The 17,273-nt window shown below is 39.3% G+C and overlaps 1 protein-coding gene across 7 annotated transcripts in view; it reads right to left on the reverse strand.

Moving 5' to 3' along the window:
• Positions 1–17,273, reverse strand: part of GRIP1 (glutamate receptor interacting protein 1) — a 472,389-nt gene that overhangs the window by 79,829 nt on the left and 375,287 nt on the right. For all 7 annotated transcript variants that reach the window (XM_075856910.1, XM_075856912.1, XM_075856913.1 and 4 more), the window contains one exon: positions 17,059–17,204. In XM_075856910.1, coding sequence (XP_075713025.1) covers positions 17,059–17,204 — 146 coding nt within the window. The remainder of the gene's footprint in view (positions 1–17,058; positions 17,205–17,273) is intronic.

Here is a 17,273-nt window from a genome sequence, read left to right on the forward strand (position 1 = left end):
CAGGAGCAAGACACTACCACATTATGTCATGACCCATACCGAATTAGTTATATCTCTACCAATCTTCCCACTCAATAATGTAGTATCACCAGCACGTTTACACTGACGGCAACTTCTAATATTCTTACTGGTCATTTTATTAGACATTTACAGCAATATTTTATTATTGGCGTTCAAATAATTTCAACAATTGAATAGGATCCCTTGGATTCTTTATATATAAATTTATTTCCTATACTTCTGAAATTCATGTGCCCTCTGCCACCGTACTAGATACATTTGCTGTTCAGGAGAGTATCAACCAATATATGACCACCCCTGTAGCAGCCATAATCGTTGTCGCCCATCTTTCCCAGAAACAGATGTTACATGGAAATGGATGAATAGAATCTAAAACAATTCTGCAGAACTGTACAATTGATGTATAGAGGCGAAAGCTGCCCTTTACAAATTGTATAGCAGATAAACCTGCAGCGATGTATATCTTATTTATGACCTTGCGCTAGAAATAATCAACTTGTGATAACTATAGGACATTTCCCTTCTCTTCAGATAATGTTATTTTATTGATGCATCGGGACAAGATTTATTTGCTCCAGCATATTATCATTATCAGGTCACCACATTAAATGCAGCAACTGGCCAAGTGAAAAATGAATTAGACCTTATTAAAGCGTTAGATGAACTTTTCCCATATATTTCACACATCAGACCGCTTTGACTGCTTTAGAATTGCCGTCATTACATATATGTTGGGACATTGCTGAAGGGACGTGCATGCATGTGTAATGACTGCCATTTCCCTAATAACAGTCATTGGGTTGGATATACTGATTCTCATACATTCATTTATAAATTACAATTGCCAAGGCAATATTTCTGTATATCTTTTACCTAGTTATAGTAAAATTTTATGCAGACAAAATAAAGAAACTGAGTAAGAAGCACTGAAAAAAGATGTTTACAGAGTAGTTGGTGATGATAGTGTGGCTGTATGACAACCTCTCAACCACGTCCGGAGTGAACACAGCTTATATACTAGAAGTGTAAGGTATAGCTTCTCTATAGATTCTTTATGTTTGTAATAAACTCAAAAGGTACAGATGTGCAATATGTTCCTAGTCTCAAGATTTCTGATGTGCTGCACCTTCTGTCGTCGTGTTCTGAAAACATATTTTAGCTGCAATATGTGGGTACTGCAGACATTCATCATTACACTAAACTTGTTTCCTAACCCACTATCAACTCTACCGTCTACTATTCTTTCACTTTTCCACTGTAAAAAAAAGTGCACCACCATAAATTCTGCTTTAAGAGTCATTATTAAGTAGAGCCATACAATATATTATGGCCAAAATGACACCCCTTCCACTTTCCCTTCAATTCCTTTTTTTTTTCTCCCCTTCCTCTTTACTTTTTTACTTTATTTCTTCTTCCTTTACATGTCGTTATCTATGGACCTGCCCTACCTACCCCTGGACCACCTAATATTAATTGCCCCATCTATGAGAGGGACCATCCATCAGATAGACTATGTAATCGTGTTGCTCTATGACTTTCTATACTTGCTAACAGATTGATATACACTAAATTCCTCCTCTCTGGGCACAAAACTTATGTTACAGTGAGGTGGAGATCGGTGGGGATCATTCCCTTATCTTGTCGTCTGTCTATTATTAGTGTGGGTCCTTACGTTTTGATAATCTTTGTCAGAACCAATAAAGGTTGTTTAAACATAAAATGTTGTGTCCCCATCATAATCTACTGCAGATTGTCAGCTCCAAGACTGGAATCACGCATGCAGCTTTTGCGGCACTTTTTGTGGCAGTTCTTTGAGCTAAACACAGGACTGGATATAAAAAGAACAAAAAGTATAAAGGAAAGACCGATAGTTCTTCTCTCTTTTGGATACACTCCTGTGTTTGGCTCAAAAACTGCATGTGTGATTCCAGTCAAATGGGCGCAGCTCACTCACCCTTTGTATCATTGTGTGTAGATCTTCTAGTAAGTATTAGTTTGCCCGGTTTACAAACGTCTGTAAAGTTAACAAGATAGACCTAAGAAAGAGACAATTCATATGGAAATACTAACATTACGTTAATAAATTTCCTTGCCCAGAGCACCATCAATCAAAGTAATAACTTGTTTTATGACTAATGTGCAGTCCCATGTTTGGTACCCAGCCTACAATGCAAAGCAACATGGGCTGCTATTATAATGCAGGATCTGGTATATATTTATATGGTATATACAGTAGACTGCTACTCAGATCTATTCCGGTTACTAAAGGTAGTATTACGTGGGCCGTATCAACAAGCGTCAATCAACAAGACAGCTTATTGATCGGCGCTCGTTTGCTCCTTTCACAAGAAGCTATGTATAGGGACGAGCGCTTGTTGTTAGGATCGCTCGTCCCCATACAGTTCTATCATGTCGGCAGCACGTCTTCCGGATTACACAGGGAGATGTGCTGCCGACAACGATAAAAGTTTATGCTTTTAAAACAATGCAATCAGCTGATGAACGTGCATTTGCCCGCTAATCGGCTGATCGCTGCCATGTTTACACAGGGCAATGCTTGGGAATAAGCGTTCTATGAGTACTCGTTTGCCCAATAATTGCCCAGTGGGCTTTAAGACTATGGTCCAGAAGAATACTTCGGTATATGACCCCTTTTGATGCCCTTTCCTCCGATTCTCTGAGCAGTGACTATTGTCACAACTAGAACAATTGTTTTTTTGTTCCCTGGGGAAAATCATTCAGACTATTGCACACTTGAATGGTATGCCCCCCTAGTCATCAGTATATCCATAGTGCTAAACAAATTAACGGCAGATTCACTTGTATTTAGCCGGTTTTAGACACAGTTATTGACCAGAGAGCTGCACCAATAGCCCTATGACACATAGCTTTATATATAAATAATATAAATATAAATAATCACTATAACCAAAATCAGAAAAATTTTGCTGTAAACTTCCACTATTACAGAAAAAGCAAAACTTAACCTTTAATAAGCCAAGGATTAAAGACATCAAATATCAACACAATTTGATAAAAACACACATTCTTGCCAATAGTTGCCAAGGTGATGGTCCATATAAGTAAGCAGGGAGAGATTATAATAATTCACCAAATCTTACACCCACAACTTTCTTGCTTTATATACAGTGGCGGGTCATCATAGGGGAGTTTGCCGTGAATCACAGCAAAAACGCATGGTGTATGTCCTGCAAAAGGACCTGAAGACAAATGACCTTATGTTTGTACTGTAGTTCTTGTTACTGTTGGGAGACCTGCAGGTCACATGATCATGTAGGCAGGTCCTAGTACAGCAGCGAGACTCCGTAGAGAAGACTATGAGCTGCTATGTAAGTATAAGGAGGATGTATTAGTTTAAGGGGTCTGGGGTGTGTATTTAGGGGGCATGGTCTGGGGTCTGTATTAGTTTAGGCGTCTGTATTTAGGGGTCTATTAGTTTAGGGTCTGTATTTAGGGGGTCTGAGGTCTGTATTAGTTTAGGGAGTCAGGACTGGGGGGTCTGTATTTAGGAGGTCTGGCCTGCGGTCTGTATTAGTTTAAGTGGTCTGTATTTAGGAGGGGCTGATCTGGGGTCTGTTATTATTTAGGGGTCTGTATTAGTTTAGTTGGTCTGGGGTCTGTATTTAGGGATCTGTCCTGAGGTGTGTACTAGTTTAGGGGGTCAGGCCTCGGGGTCTGGTCTGAGGTTTGTATTTAGGGGGCCTGGTCTAGGGTCTGCATTTATTTAGGGTGTTTGTTCTGGGGTCTGTGTTTAGGGGGGTCTGTATGTATTCTAGGGTTTGGTCTGGGGTCCGAATTTATAAGTCTGAGTTAATGTATGTGCCTGGGGTCTGAATTTGCTTAGGGGTCTAGTCTGGGGTATGGAACAATTTAGGGGATTTGGTGCCTGAATTTTTGTGTGTCTATAGCGGCTGAAAATGGCTGCAGAAGCGAGGGACAAAGAGGTCTCGGCAGGAAATTCTGCAGTGGTCAGGAGGAGTCGCCATAATGGTCTATGTCAGATAAAGAAGAAAAGCAAAGAGAACGACTCCCATCAGAGAAGTTGTCACCTGTGAGTCACTGGATTTATAGAGCAGCTGTCATCTCTTCTGACATGTCGGTTATAGGAAATCCTTTTATTCCGCAAAATGTCTCTGTATAGCCCAGAACTAATAGACAATCATGAGGATGTGTCCCTACCCAGTGTGATGCTGTCAGCGGTGGTTGGAGACTGTCAGTATGTAGGGACACAGCCCTTTGACAAGGGGAATCGTAACACCTGTTTGTCAATGATTGCACAGAAAGGTGGTGTTGACTATAGACATGGCATGGCAGAGCGGCAGTGGAGAAGAGTGGCCCAAATTTGGGGAACAGCCCAGGGCCTATAATCTACTTAATCTGCCATTGTTTATATATCATTGAAATAACCAAAACCAGTGTTGGAAAATGAAAAAACTTCAAAATTAACAAGGGTGACCAATACTGAACCAGATATACTTCATATAGGATCAATTTAAATACAATCACTGAGCTTTTAGTGCCCCTAAAACTGCAAGCATACCAATCAGCAGACCTAAGCTTATCTAAACCTAAGATACTGTGGGAAAAGCCATATTTGAACTATACATTGGCAGAAGCTTTTACTGTTACTCACAGCACCAAGACATTAGTATGCACCCGGTAAATGAAATGCGGCAGCGCTAAGGTTGGTGTCTCTGATTTTGCAGAGATTTCATCTTTTTACACTGGTTTTGACCAGTGTTTTTATCAACTTTCATATTGAAAGTCTTTTATCCTTGGTTTATTAAAGGTTAATTTTTAAGTTTTTCTTTTTCAGTCCTCCCAATATTCAGCACTTATTGTGCCAGCTAATGTAATGACTCATTACATGTATAGACCGTGTGGTCACTGATATTAATATTTGTGGAGAAGGAGGCCATCACTTAATATGGAATTGAGGATTTGAATGGAAAAAGTCCAGAAGCAGGATACAATGTATTTTATTGTGACTGGATTACCGAGTAGTGGTTTTAATAGCCAGGCCTTAAATTAGGCTTCCGAATAATTGCTCAGTTTCAATCAACAGATTAAAATTATAGTTATTTTAAAATATTAGTGGAATCACAAATTAAAAAATTAGAATTCAAAAAAATAAATAAAATCGCACTTTCTCCAGGAAGCATCAAGTGGATTTTTAAAACCTTAAGGACGTGGCTATTTTTTTCAATCTCCACATTTCGAAAGCCATAATTTTTTTACTTTTTTATCGACGTGTTCATATTATTAGTTGTTTTTTTTTGTGAAATCAGTTGCATTTTTGGGCAAGGATCACACAGTTTTGATGCAGTTTTTGGTTCAGTTTTTTGAGCCAAAGCCAGAAGTGGCTCCAAACGGAAGGAAAGTTATAGGACCAATAAAGATTTTCTCATCATTAAAAAAAATTTTTTACAGATTGAATCCAACCTCCTCACATAATTGTCTACAATGTTGTTAATGGTTAATGTACAGCCTGCCAGGAAGTGTTTTATGAAAATGAATTTCTAAATTTCAAGGATATATTTGTAGTCGGAAACTATCATAATTTCGTAAAATCATATTTATGCTTAAACACAGCCTTAGGCAGCCACAAAAGCATATCTTGCTGCAAATAGATGAAACAATTACAGTATTAGGGTTCCCTTTAAATTTGTGTTTATAGGATTTACTCTTGTAAAAAAAAAAAGAAACCACAATTTGAAAATGTTGTAATACCAGTCTCTCACAGTATATACCTGCTGACATTAAGTTACTGCATTATTCCAATGTGACAAACATGGAAACGGAATCAGGCAGCAGCAGCAGCGGTATTTGGGGTGCAGTATACCAATTTATTGTCATTTTTCTAAAATTAGTTATTCTCTTTACACAGCCAATAACATGTTCAGTAATATAGTAACATACAGCAGTAAGGTTTATAAAACAAAAAAAACCTCAGTCTGGATAACCTTATATTCAGTATTGTTCCACAGAAATACAAAAACAATCCCCAAGAGGTAGTTACCGATTGTCCTCATTTTAGGGGAAAAATGTATAGCAATCGAAATGGCTGCGCCAAGCAAATATGATTCTTGTACTCTTGTTCCCTCAAAAACTGTGTGTTGTTTTTGAGGGCAAATCACTTATTTCTCCTCAGTAAAAGAAGCAGAGGAATGACTTACAATAAAAGGGATATAATGATTGGTGTAAATATTTTCTTGCATTGGCTTAGATACTAATGGGACGGATTGGTTCCTGTAGGCCTTGCGGGATCGAGAGGGAGGTGAGATGCTGGGAAGAAGAGAACACAGCTTGGAAATTCAGGGTTGAAGGCGGAAAAGAGCAAGTAGGGGGTCAGCAATGAGGGAAAAAACATTTTTGTAGAAGCCATCAAACAAACAAACAATCTGATTCTAGTCACCTAGTGGTGCAAAAAATTTTTATACAATTAATAAAATATAATTAAAAAAAGTCCCCCCAAAAGAAAAGATTAATAAACCCCTTGTTAATAATAAATATAACTTATTATTTATACCACACGGCGCATTTCGTAAAAATAAATCAACAAGAAAACCATGGCAAATTTGCTATTTTTTTTTACATCCCCCCAAATAAAATTATACAAATTAGACAATAAATTAAATAAACCCCCAAATGGAAAAAAAAACAAGCCCTCATACAGCTTCATAAAGAGTCCTGGAATGCGGCAACGCAAAATTTTATTTTTTCCATAAAACAAGAACTACAGGTAATCTAAACTACACATATATAGTATTGCCATATTCATACCAATCTGTACAATAAAGTTAATTTGCTATTTTTACTGCACGGTTAACAGCTGGGGGGGGGGGAGCCAAAAAACAATGGCGAAATTACGGTGGTTCTTTCTGCGCTCCCCCCAAAAATGAATAAAAGATAATCAATTACATATGAAACAAAAAATGGTGCCAATGCAAAATCCAATTCGTCCTGCAAAAAACAATCCCTCATACTGCTATGTTTATGGAAAAATAAAAAAGTCATGACTTTTGTAATGCAACAATGTAAAAACGTAAAAAATTGCTTGGTCTTTGAGGCCCAAAATAGGCCGGTCCTTAAGGAGTTAAAAAAAAAAGAAGTCGCTTGAGGATATCATTCTGTTTTTTTAGCCTATTCAAGAGGAGTAAGCGTATTTAATTAAATAAAAAATGTGATGGTCAAATTATAGATTAAATAAAAAAGATAATGATTTGGGGAAATGTGTTTCTACAATGTACCCTGGAAGGTATTTTTTTTATAATGGCATTTATGTATATAATGCCGACATTTTCAACACAAATTTTCTTTGATTTAGAAGAGTTAATGCGTCATAAGAAACAGGCACCATTATTGATTATTGGCAATTTCAATTTTGTGATTGATGAGAAGCTGGACAGAGGGGGCTGTTCTTGTTCAAAAAGAAATTCTAGCTGTTATTTAAGTAATATACTATTAGAAATGGGATAGGCAGATATCTGGTGGGTTAGAAACCCTGATTTTACATTTTACAATAAGTTGCATAACCTTTCTCTCAGATTGATATTGCGCTAGATATGGCACCTATGGTCCCTGTAATATTTCAGATCATGTTTCTATTGCTGTGGAATTCGTATCTAAGAAGGAAAGGTCAAGATCATTTGAGAGTATTAATTCAAGGTGGTTACCTGCGATTGATCCCTTATGTTTGATGGGGGTTAAAATTAAGTGATCTTAATTGGTCCTCTGCTTCAGTTCATAATGTATGGGATGCTTCAAGGGCCTTCTTGAGGGGACTTCTGTTTATAGATCTTAAGAAAGAAAGCCATAGAAAGAATAATGGAGGAACAATGGCAGAACAGGTATTTGGTTTATGAATATAATTACTTGAGGGTAGATTTTAGTAAACAGGAATGGGAAGAGTTTGCATTAGAATATAACAATCATCTTTATGATCAAGCACAAAGATAGCTATAGCTAAAAGATCATAGCCCTGTTCCAAATATGTATTCTAATGGGCCCAGTTGTTTGGAAATAATTCTGGAGTACATATAAATGGTTTGAAATTTATTTAATTACCATTGAATGACCTTATGACCTTGATAGATAGTAGCTTAAAAGTTTTATAGCTAAAGGGGACTTAAGTATTTAGGGGAAACAGCATCAAAATCTGCTAAGAAATTTATTGATGATAATACATACCTCCCAACCGTCTCAGATTCAGCGGGACAGTCCCGGATTCCGGGCCGTATCCCGCTGTCCAGGGCGGCAGGTGGTATGTCCCGGTTTCAACTGTATCTGCATCCTCAGGACACAGATACAGTTGAATTCAGTTCTGCTCCCTGCTCCAGCATTCAACTATGGAGTCCCGGGCCAGAGCAGCGCAAGCTCTCTGGCCGGGTACTCCTGTCTTGGGAAAGCCCTTGATGACACTGTCCATATATGAACAGTGACGTCAGGGGCACCTTCTGGAGCGGAATCCTCGGCCAGAGCGTTGCCGACGCTCTGGCCGGGGATCCCCCTTCTGGAGAAGCCCCTGGCGTCACTGTCCATGTATGGACAGTGATGTCAGGGTTTCTTCCTGAAGAGGAAAACCCGGCCACAGCATGGCCGTTGATCTGGCTGGGAATTCCGCTCCTAGAGGGAGCCCCAGTGGAGCGATCTACAGGGGGTGTTAGCGCTATCTACAGGCAGGGTGGCTCTCTCTTCAAGGAGGTTGTGGCACTATCTACATGGGCACTGTGGCACTCTATGGGCACCATCTACATGGGCACTGGCACTTGATATCTGGGCACTGTGGCACTATGTACATGGGCACTGTGGTACTGTATGGGCACCATCTACATGGGCACTGTGGGAACCATCTACATGGGCACTGGCACTTTATATGTGGGCAGTGTGGCAATATGTGGGCACTATCTTCATTGGGCATGGTGGCACTATCTACAGGGCATTGTGGCACTATGGGGCATTATACTGTATGGGGGCATCTGTGTGGGCATTATATTGTATGGAGGCAGCTACGGGGGCATTATACTGTATGGAGGCAGCTATGGGGGGCATTATGCTGTGTGGGGCAGCTATGGGGGCATTATGCCGTATAAGGGCAGCTATGGGGGCATTATGCTGTATGGGGACAGCTATGGGTAATTATACTGTATGAGGCGCACCTGTGTAGGCATTATACTGTATGGGGCAACTTTGTTGGCTTTATACTGTATGGGTGCATCTATGGGGGCATTATACTGTGCGGGGGCAGCTATTTGGCATTACACTGTGTGAGGGGAACTATAGTGGCATCATACTGTGTGGGGGTTCTATGGAGGCATTATGGGAGCATGATACTGTGTGGGCTGAGCCGGGTGTGTATAAGTGGAGTTAGACGCGTGGCTTAAAAGAGAAAACAATTGCCGTGACACGCTATGCGCCACATTAGTTGTCAGTCTTTGCGATACTTGAAAGTTGGGAGGTATGGTTAATAAAATCCCATGTTTAAATTGTTCCTGTCATTTCATTTGAATTTTCAGGAATAGCTACCATGTGTGTGTACATGAAGAGCAGCACTATTTCTGGCCATTACAGTATATGACTTTGATTATGCAATTTTCAGCAGTTTTCCGCTTTGCATGCTATATCTGTAGCTTGCATTTCTCTCTAAGCTGGGGGATAGAAACTGGCAGCCATACACTACACACAGTAAGAAGAGGAGAATCTGCTCCCTCCATAACCTTCTCTCTCACTCAGAAACAGCCCCAGGATCATACAGGACATATATATAGAAGTACTAATGTGAATAAAGTGCTTTGGTTGTGATAGAAAGTTTCTATGCCTGTCATTCTGCTCGTATCACCTGCACTTCCTGCTCAATCTTCCCTCCAGCTGCAGTTCGATTTGAGACGGATAGAGCTGAATTTTCAGAGTGAAAGTCAGTTTAACAGAAGAAGGGGGAGCAGGAAGAGGCTTGTTACTCTGATAAGATATATTACAAAGTTTCTTATAATCGCCTGTACTATTAATTTCTGCAAAGTTTGTCAAAATGACAGTGCCCATTTAACCCCTTAGCGACATGTCATGTACTGGTACGCGGTAGCCGTTAAGGGGAAGTATGGAGCGGGCTCACGGGCTGAACTCGCTCCATACTCAGCGGGTGACGGCTGTGTTATACAGCCGACACCTCACTGAAACAGGCGGAATGAAAGATCACTTTGATTCCACCGGTTTAACACCTTAAATGCCGCAGTCAATCGCGACCGTGGATTTTAAATTGTTAGAATCAGGGGGGCGCCCCCTCGAACATGGCATCACGTCCCCCCCCCCGTGATGGGATCAGCCGGTGATGACGGTTGTTATGGCAGCCTGGGCCCCTAATGAAGGCCCCCAGGTCTGCCATGTTTGTACTCCTTTGAAGCCCTGCCTCTGGACGGGCTTCAAAGGAGACTGTCAGAATCACAATATACTGCAATACATTAGTATTTCATTATATCATGCAAGAGATCCAACGATTGCTGCTTTAAGTCCCCCAGGGGGACTAATAAAAAAGTAAAAAACTGTTAAATAAAGATTTTTAGATTGTTTAAAAAAAAAAAAAAAAAGAAGATTGAAAGTTCAAAAAACCTCCCTTTTCCCATTTTTTTCCATAAAGGGAATGTGTCGCTAGAATTTTTATTTTATTTTTTTTAGTTAAACAGTTAGTGTATAAATGATTAAACATTGTCCTATTTTTTTTTATTTTTTTACGAGTCAGGAAATATTATAAATTAGATTCTAATTTATAACATTTCCCAGTGCTGGTCACTAGATGGAGCAATTCCCAAAATTACATGATTGCATGTGGTAAAGCAACCACATTGCTTTATGCTGCAAAATTTGAGAAAACTCACTCGCTCTAGTGAGCTCACAGAATCCCCTCTCCTTTATCCTGGCTAGTGCCAGGTGAAAGGAGGGGATTGAACGGTCAAACCTCCTACACTGTGTCTCGCCATTTTTTGAGCTAACACACAGTGTCGTAGGTTAACATACAGTAGTAAATACACAGTAAAACACGTACATACACAGACCTAACTTACCTGCTCCTGCCGCTCCCTCCGCTCCGTCTGCTACCTCCGCTCCAAGTGCACAAGTCCAGAAGCCGCGACCGTAAGTAGTAATCTTAATGTCCGGCCGCGGCTTCCGGTCCACAAGAAAATGGCGCCGGACGTCGCTCGGCCGAAGACCTCCAATTTGGGCTGTGTGGGAGCGGCGCATGCGCCGTTCCCACACAGACGGCGTACAGCATAGTGGATGGAAGAGGCCCCGTTCGCATTCACTATGGGACTGTATGTGCCGTATTCCATGTCTGTATGTGTCGTTAATCGACACATACAGAGATGGAAAAAAAAATGGCAGCCCCCATGGACAAGAAAAAGTGAAAAAATAAAAAAAAGTAAAACACAAACACACAAATAAACAGATAATAGTAAAAGTGAAAAAACCTTTATTGAAGTCAATTAGACACAAACACAGATAGATATAATCACAGACATATGTTTAATGAAAACGGCAGTATACCTATACCTACAAAGTGCAGAGATAACCGGCCAAGCATCAGCGAAACGCGCGTCGGGCGCAGCAGCAGTCCCCCCTCTATCCCGGTCCTGATCTCCCGGTTATCTCTGCACTTTGTAGGTATAGGTGTAGTGCCGTTTTTATTAAACAAATGTCTGTGATTGCACTTATATCTATCTGTGTTCATTTATCAATCTGTGCAAATGTACTATACCTAGCACTCTCTGTAAATCTATAACTTATGCACCTTAATAGTCTGGGCGAGCTTGTGGCCGGTTTTCTATCTGGGGGTCCATGCTGTTTTCATGTTCTGATTCCATCTTTTTATGAGGGCTTATTTTATTGTGTATAGTTGTATCTATTTGCTTGTTTGTGTCTAATTGACTTCAATAAATGTTTTTTTAACTTTTTCTATTATCTGGTCGTGACTGGTTCCTCTTTTTGGTTTAACCTTAAAGCAATGTTAAAAAAAAAAGTTAACATAACTGGTATTGTCGCATCCGTAAAAGTCAGAACTATCACAATATAGCGTTGCTTCACCCGCTCGGTGAACGACATAAAAAATATATACATAAAACATGCAAATTGCTGTTTTTGGTCACCTTAGTTCTCCAAAAAAAAAAAAAAGGAATAAAAAGTGATCAAAAAGTCGCATGTACTTAATCTGGTTAATTTAGACTGCACCATGGAAAAAATGGTGGCGATTCGGCTTAATTCTGTAGGCAAATTTACAAGTCATTGGTCCACATGGTTTAACTTTGTGACATCGGGAGCTTCTGTGCCTGCTATTACCTCAACTTAAATGCTTTGCCCTCCGTTTATATATAGTAATTCTGTGTAATTAAATGTGGACCTATTTATTTATGTGATTCTCATGTATAACTATACGAGTCAACATATTATAAGCTCTGTAGAGACCTGTTCCCCCATGTTCTTCTCTTCTGGGCCTTTCACTCTGATGTGAGAATCTACCGACCTGACCATTTGTATAATTTTATGTGCCTGATTATAGGACATACAATCCTTTTTCTCTGTCTAACTACATGTGTAAGCAGCCATGACTTATTTTCTTTGTTCCTTATTCCTCGTTTTCATATATTGCATTGTATGCTTTATGTTAATTAAGTGTAATACTGCTTTTGTAGTCATGTTGGCTAAACCGATGCATACATTCTCTGTTTATGTCATAGTAAAAAATTCAATAAAAACGAAATAAAAAAAAAAAAAAGTCGCATGTACCACAAAAATGGTATCGGTGAAAACTACAGCTCACCCCGCAAAATTTAAGCCCTCACACGTCTAAATTGATGGAAAAATAAAAGACGTTATGGCTCTCAGAATATAGTGACACAAAACTTTTTTTTTTTAGCAAATCTTATAATTTTTTTAAAAGTAATAAAACATAAAACAAAAACATATAAATTTGGTATTGCCGTAATCGTATCAACCTGTAGAATTAGGTGAATATGGACGCCTGATGGACGCCGTAAAAATAAAACTCAAAAACAAAAAGTACATTATGCGGTACAATAAATGGTGCCATGAAAAACGACAACTTGTCCCACAAAAAACAAGCCCTCATATGGCTATGTTGATGAAGCAATAGAAAAGTTATGGCTTTTGGAAGGCGGGGACGATAAAACGAAAATGAAAAAAACCTCATATTGGCCTGGTCTTTAAGGGGTCAAATAAAGTTAGGGGGGTGGGGGGTCTGGGCCAAGTTACCGTTCTCCTTTTCAGAAATAAAGATGGTGATCTTACCCCCGTTCCTATATATTCTTCTGTTCCACTGTGTGGGTAGATAGTAAGATATTTAGGTCTATAGAGGGTATTAGTAATGATTTTTAACACTTAAGTAACCAAGCATTTTTTTCCGTTTTTTCATCGTTGAATTTCAAAACCCATAACTTTTTTATATTTCCATAGACACAGCCGTGTGGGGGTCTTTTTTACGGGTTGAGTTGTATTTAATTTAATAGAATATTTATATATAATTTATTGATTAACATTTATTAACTTTTCTCGGAGGGGGGGGGGTGTAATGGCAAATAGTGGTGTTTTTCATTTTTTCCTTGGGATTTTTCATTTCTTTATTATCACTTTCTTAAACTACTTTTACCCTTTTTTTTTTTTCCACTATGGAACTTCACTATGCGATTGTTTGATCGCTTTTATAATACACTGCAATTCTTTTGTATTGCAGTGTATTTTTTATGTAGGAAATTGGACTTTACTGACCTGGTGACAAGTCCTCTTTTAAAAACACGGAGTATTAGGCCTCGTTCTCATCCCGCCGTGTTCTGTTCATGGGTTCTGCTTCACATTTCCTCGTAGGAACCCATGAACGGAAAGTCAAACAGAAACCATAGCTTCCGTTTGCATTACCATTAATTTAAATGGTAATGCTTCCTTTGCAAATGGCTTCCGTTTTTCAGCATTTTGTAAGGTTTCCGTTTTTTTTGTGGAAACAATAGCGTAGTCGACAAAGTTATTGGTTGGCCATGGGTTTTCATGGCCTTTAAAGATATTGACATTTGTGTACTTTGTTAGTGGCCATTTTAGCAAGGGTGACAGTAGGAAGTGTTATTGAGTCCACATGCTGACACTGACCGTTTACCATAAGATGCTAATTCAAAAGGTGGCAATCAATATGGCTGCATTTCCTGTTGTCACTTGTGCAAAAACGGTTACCACAACAAAGGAGAAATGTGCCCTGGTTCCGTTTGTCACCCTTTTACATATTTGCTTTATACCAGTTTCATGGAACCGATCCCGTCATAATACAGTACATAGGGCATATGGACGTCATTAGAGGGGTCCCCCCACTCGGGAGTTCCTTCTTTGGACAGAGAATTGCTAGCAAAACAGATGTGCTCGCTCAGGCAGACTTCATTCATTTTAATGGCCACCTGGAATACTACCATTTCCCCTACAGCGATCACTGCAAGGGAAATGTATAACCAACGGCAACGTCCTTTGTTAAGTCAGCTGTTATCCATGAGAGTGAGAAGCCAGACCTGCAGCGATCAGCAGCTTCATTAAAAAAAAAGTCTTGTTTTCATGAGGCAATCCATTTAACTTTTAAAAACACATGCAGAACACGAGGGAGCATGCGATCTGAATCCAGTCTTTATAAGGCAGAACTGTTATTCTTTTGGGGTTAGGCATTTAATACAGTTACCTTATCCCTAAGCATTTCACCTGTCCTAATATTTTCCTATCTAACTATAGTAGAAAAAAAGTAATTTAATAAAACTATATTACACTCTAGTAATTTCTTTTTCCTTATTATATTACAATTGCCAATAATTTTAACGGATACTTGCTTATAATGTTTTGTCAGATTTTCAGTAACAGAAGTGGAAAAATGGATCTCAGTGCTCTGAAAAGCAGTATCAGTCACACACTTCCCCAATGTGGTCTTCTCACTTAAATCTATAACATATCAGAAGATATTTTTTGTGACCGATTTCACCCAAGGCCTTGTTTACACTGAGTTTTTTTGGCGCTGATTTTAACGTGGAAAAAAACAGGCGAAACCGCCTCCCATTGATTTCAATGGGAGGCGGAGGCGTTTCTTTTCCCCGGGCGGCTTTAAGCCGCTCTCGGGGAAAGAAAGCGGCATGTCCTTTCATGCCGGGATTCCACCTCTGATCTCCCATTGAAATAAACAGGAGGCAGGAAAAACTTTTTCTCGCTGCATTTTTTTGCCGGCGGTGCTCAATGGCCGTGGGAAAAAAATGCACCAAAAACCCCTTGGCAAAAAAGCGTAGGCAGATCAAAATCGGCCTCAAAATTCCTGAAGGATACTAGTGTGAACTAGGCCTAAGTTTAATTATTTTATTGACAAAGACCTAGGCAGCCATATGGACATGCCCTGTAATGAAAAATGGAACAGTGTAACTTTAAGCGGACATAATCATAAATGCTGACTAATGTAAAGATATCGGGTGGTGGTGGTTTTCCGCGAAATGCGTTATGGATAGAGTGTTACAGAGGCACATGGTGTACCTGCGGCTCCGTACTAAAGAGGCAAAAGCACTCCAGGAATTGTCATACGCCACCATTTTATATAGAATACTTCCGTAATACGACATTCAATGGAGCATACCACAATTTTTTTTGCTGTTGGACATGACATGAAATCAGACAGAAAGAAAATCTCTTTATGCCCCATATGAAATCAGACGAATACAGAGGCATATACAAAAATGTATGGGTGCTGTAGTATACCTCCTTACAACTCGGAGGTTGTACAGAGCAGATATATACGCTTTTGTGCATTAAGTCTAAGGAAGCAGTCAAACATTTGTAGTTTTGGTCCATGTTGGGTTTGCGTATCTCTTGTTCCCTTTTGTCTAGAAATTTACTGACCTACAAGGACTGAACCTACAGCTTTAGGAATGAATCATGAAGAAGGGCGGGCAAAACAACATGAAGAATTTAAAAGCTATTATAGTATACATGAAACAGGAGGTATTTATCGGATAGTTGAAGTAAAGAAAAGTATGTCCATGCTGGAAAACAGGCAATACCACACACATCGGAGACATTTCTGGGCTTACATCTGTTATATTGGGTAACATTGGATTATGGTAAATTTGTTTGAAATGAATCCCTATATAGCAGCGCAGTATAAAGACTTGTTTTCGGTAGAAATATGAACTCCTTGTTTGGACGGTTACTGTAAGTTCTTCCTCTGAAATTAAACCACAACAGTATATTTGTATTTTATAGCACGATTCACATGCTCCACTGAAAATGTAGTTAAATTGAATAGAGACATTACATTGTGCATGGTTATAGATTACTATGCAATGTTACAATTAATCCTGCCCATAAAATGTCACACATGAATGATGCTTCCTTGGCGATCTGGTGAAGGCCATTATCTTTATTAGAAGGTTTAATTTGCCTTTTACGGGATTAACGGAACTCAAACTCCTAAAGCATATTTGCTTTATATTAATAGTTACTGTAGATGTGGTTAGTATAATCTTAAAGAGCAATTTCATGTGAAATGTCAGTGACCCACAATGCACTTTCTTAAAGGAAACCTACCAGAAGAAAATGAAAAAGTCCCTTTAATCTACATACAAAAAAAGTCTTCCTTTTAAGATGAGACCTGATCTCAGCCTGAGGCTGCACTACTGTGCAAATCTAATGAAAACATGTCCCCTTCTTATTCCTGTCCGGTGCAGTGCCGTAACGGAGACTTTGTGAGGTCAAAACCCAAATACAATATCTACCTGCTAGCTGGATTGCATAGTGGCAGCTATGTGTGGATATGTGGGGACATCTATGTATTTGGTTATTAGGATTCACACAAGGTTTCCTCATTAACAATGCATCTGACAGAAATTGAGGAAAAAACATACTAAAATCAGGTTAACGCTGTATTGATACATCAATTATTTTAAGATCTGTGGGCCACATGCAGAGAATAAATATCAGTTCGTAACAAATGGTAGTACTTCTGCTTACCCATGACAGAGACATCATATTCTACAAGTAAGGTAGCTTCTTGGCCGCACTGCTTAAGAATACTCATGGCTTCAGCGTGTGTTGCGCCATGTAGGCGAATTCCATCTACGCTCAGCAATCTGTCCCCCGGCTTGATTGTGCCCTCTCTAGAACAGGATGAAAGAAAACAATCCTTATTAATTTCATGTAATGTGGTTTAGAGATAATAGCCACTT

Source organism: Rhinoderma darwinii, chromosome 3 (assembly GCF_050947455.1).
Source record: "Rhinoderma darwinii isolate aRhiDar2 chromosome 3, aRhiDar2.hap1, whole genome shotgun sequence".
Taxonomy (NCBI): Eukaryota; Metazoa; Chordata; class Amphibia; order Anura; family Rhinodermatidae; genus Rhinoderma; species Rhinoderma darwinii.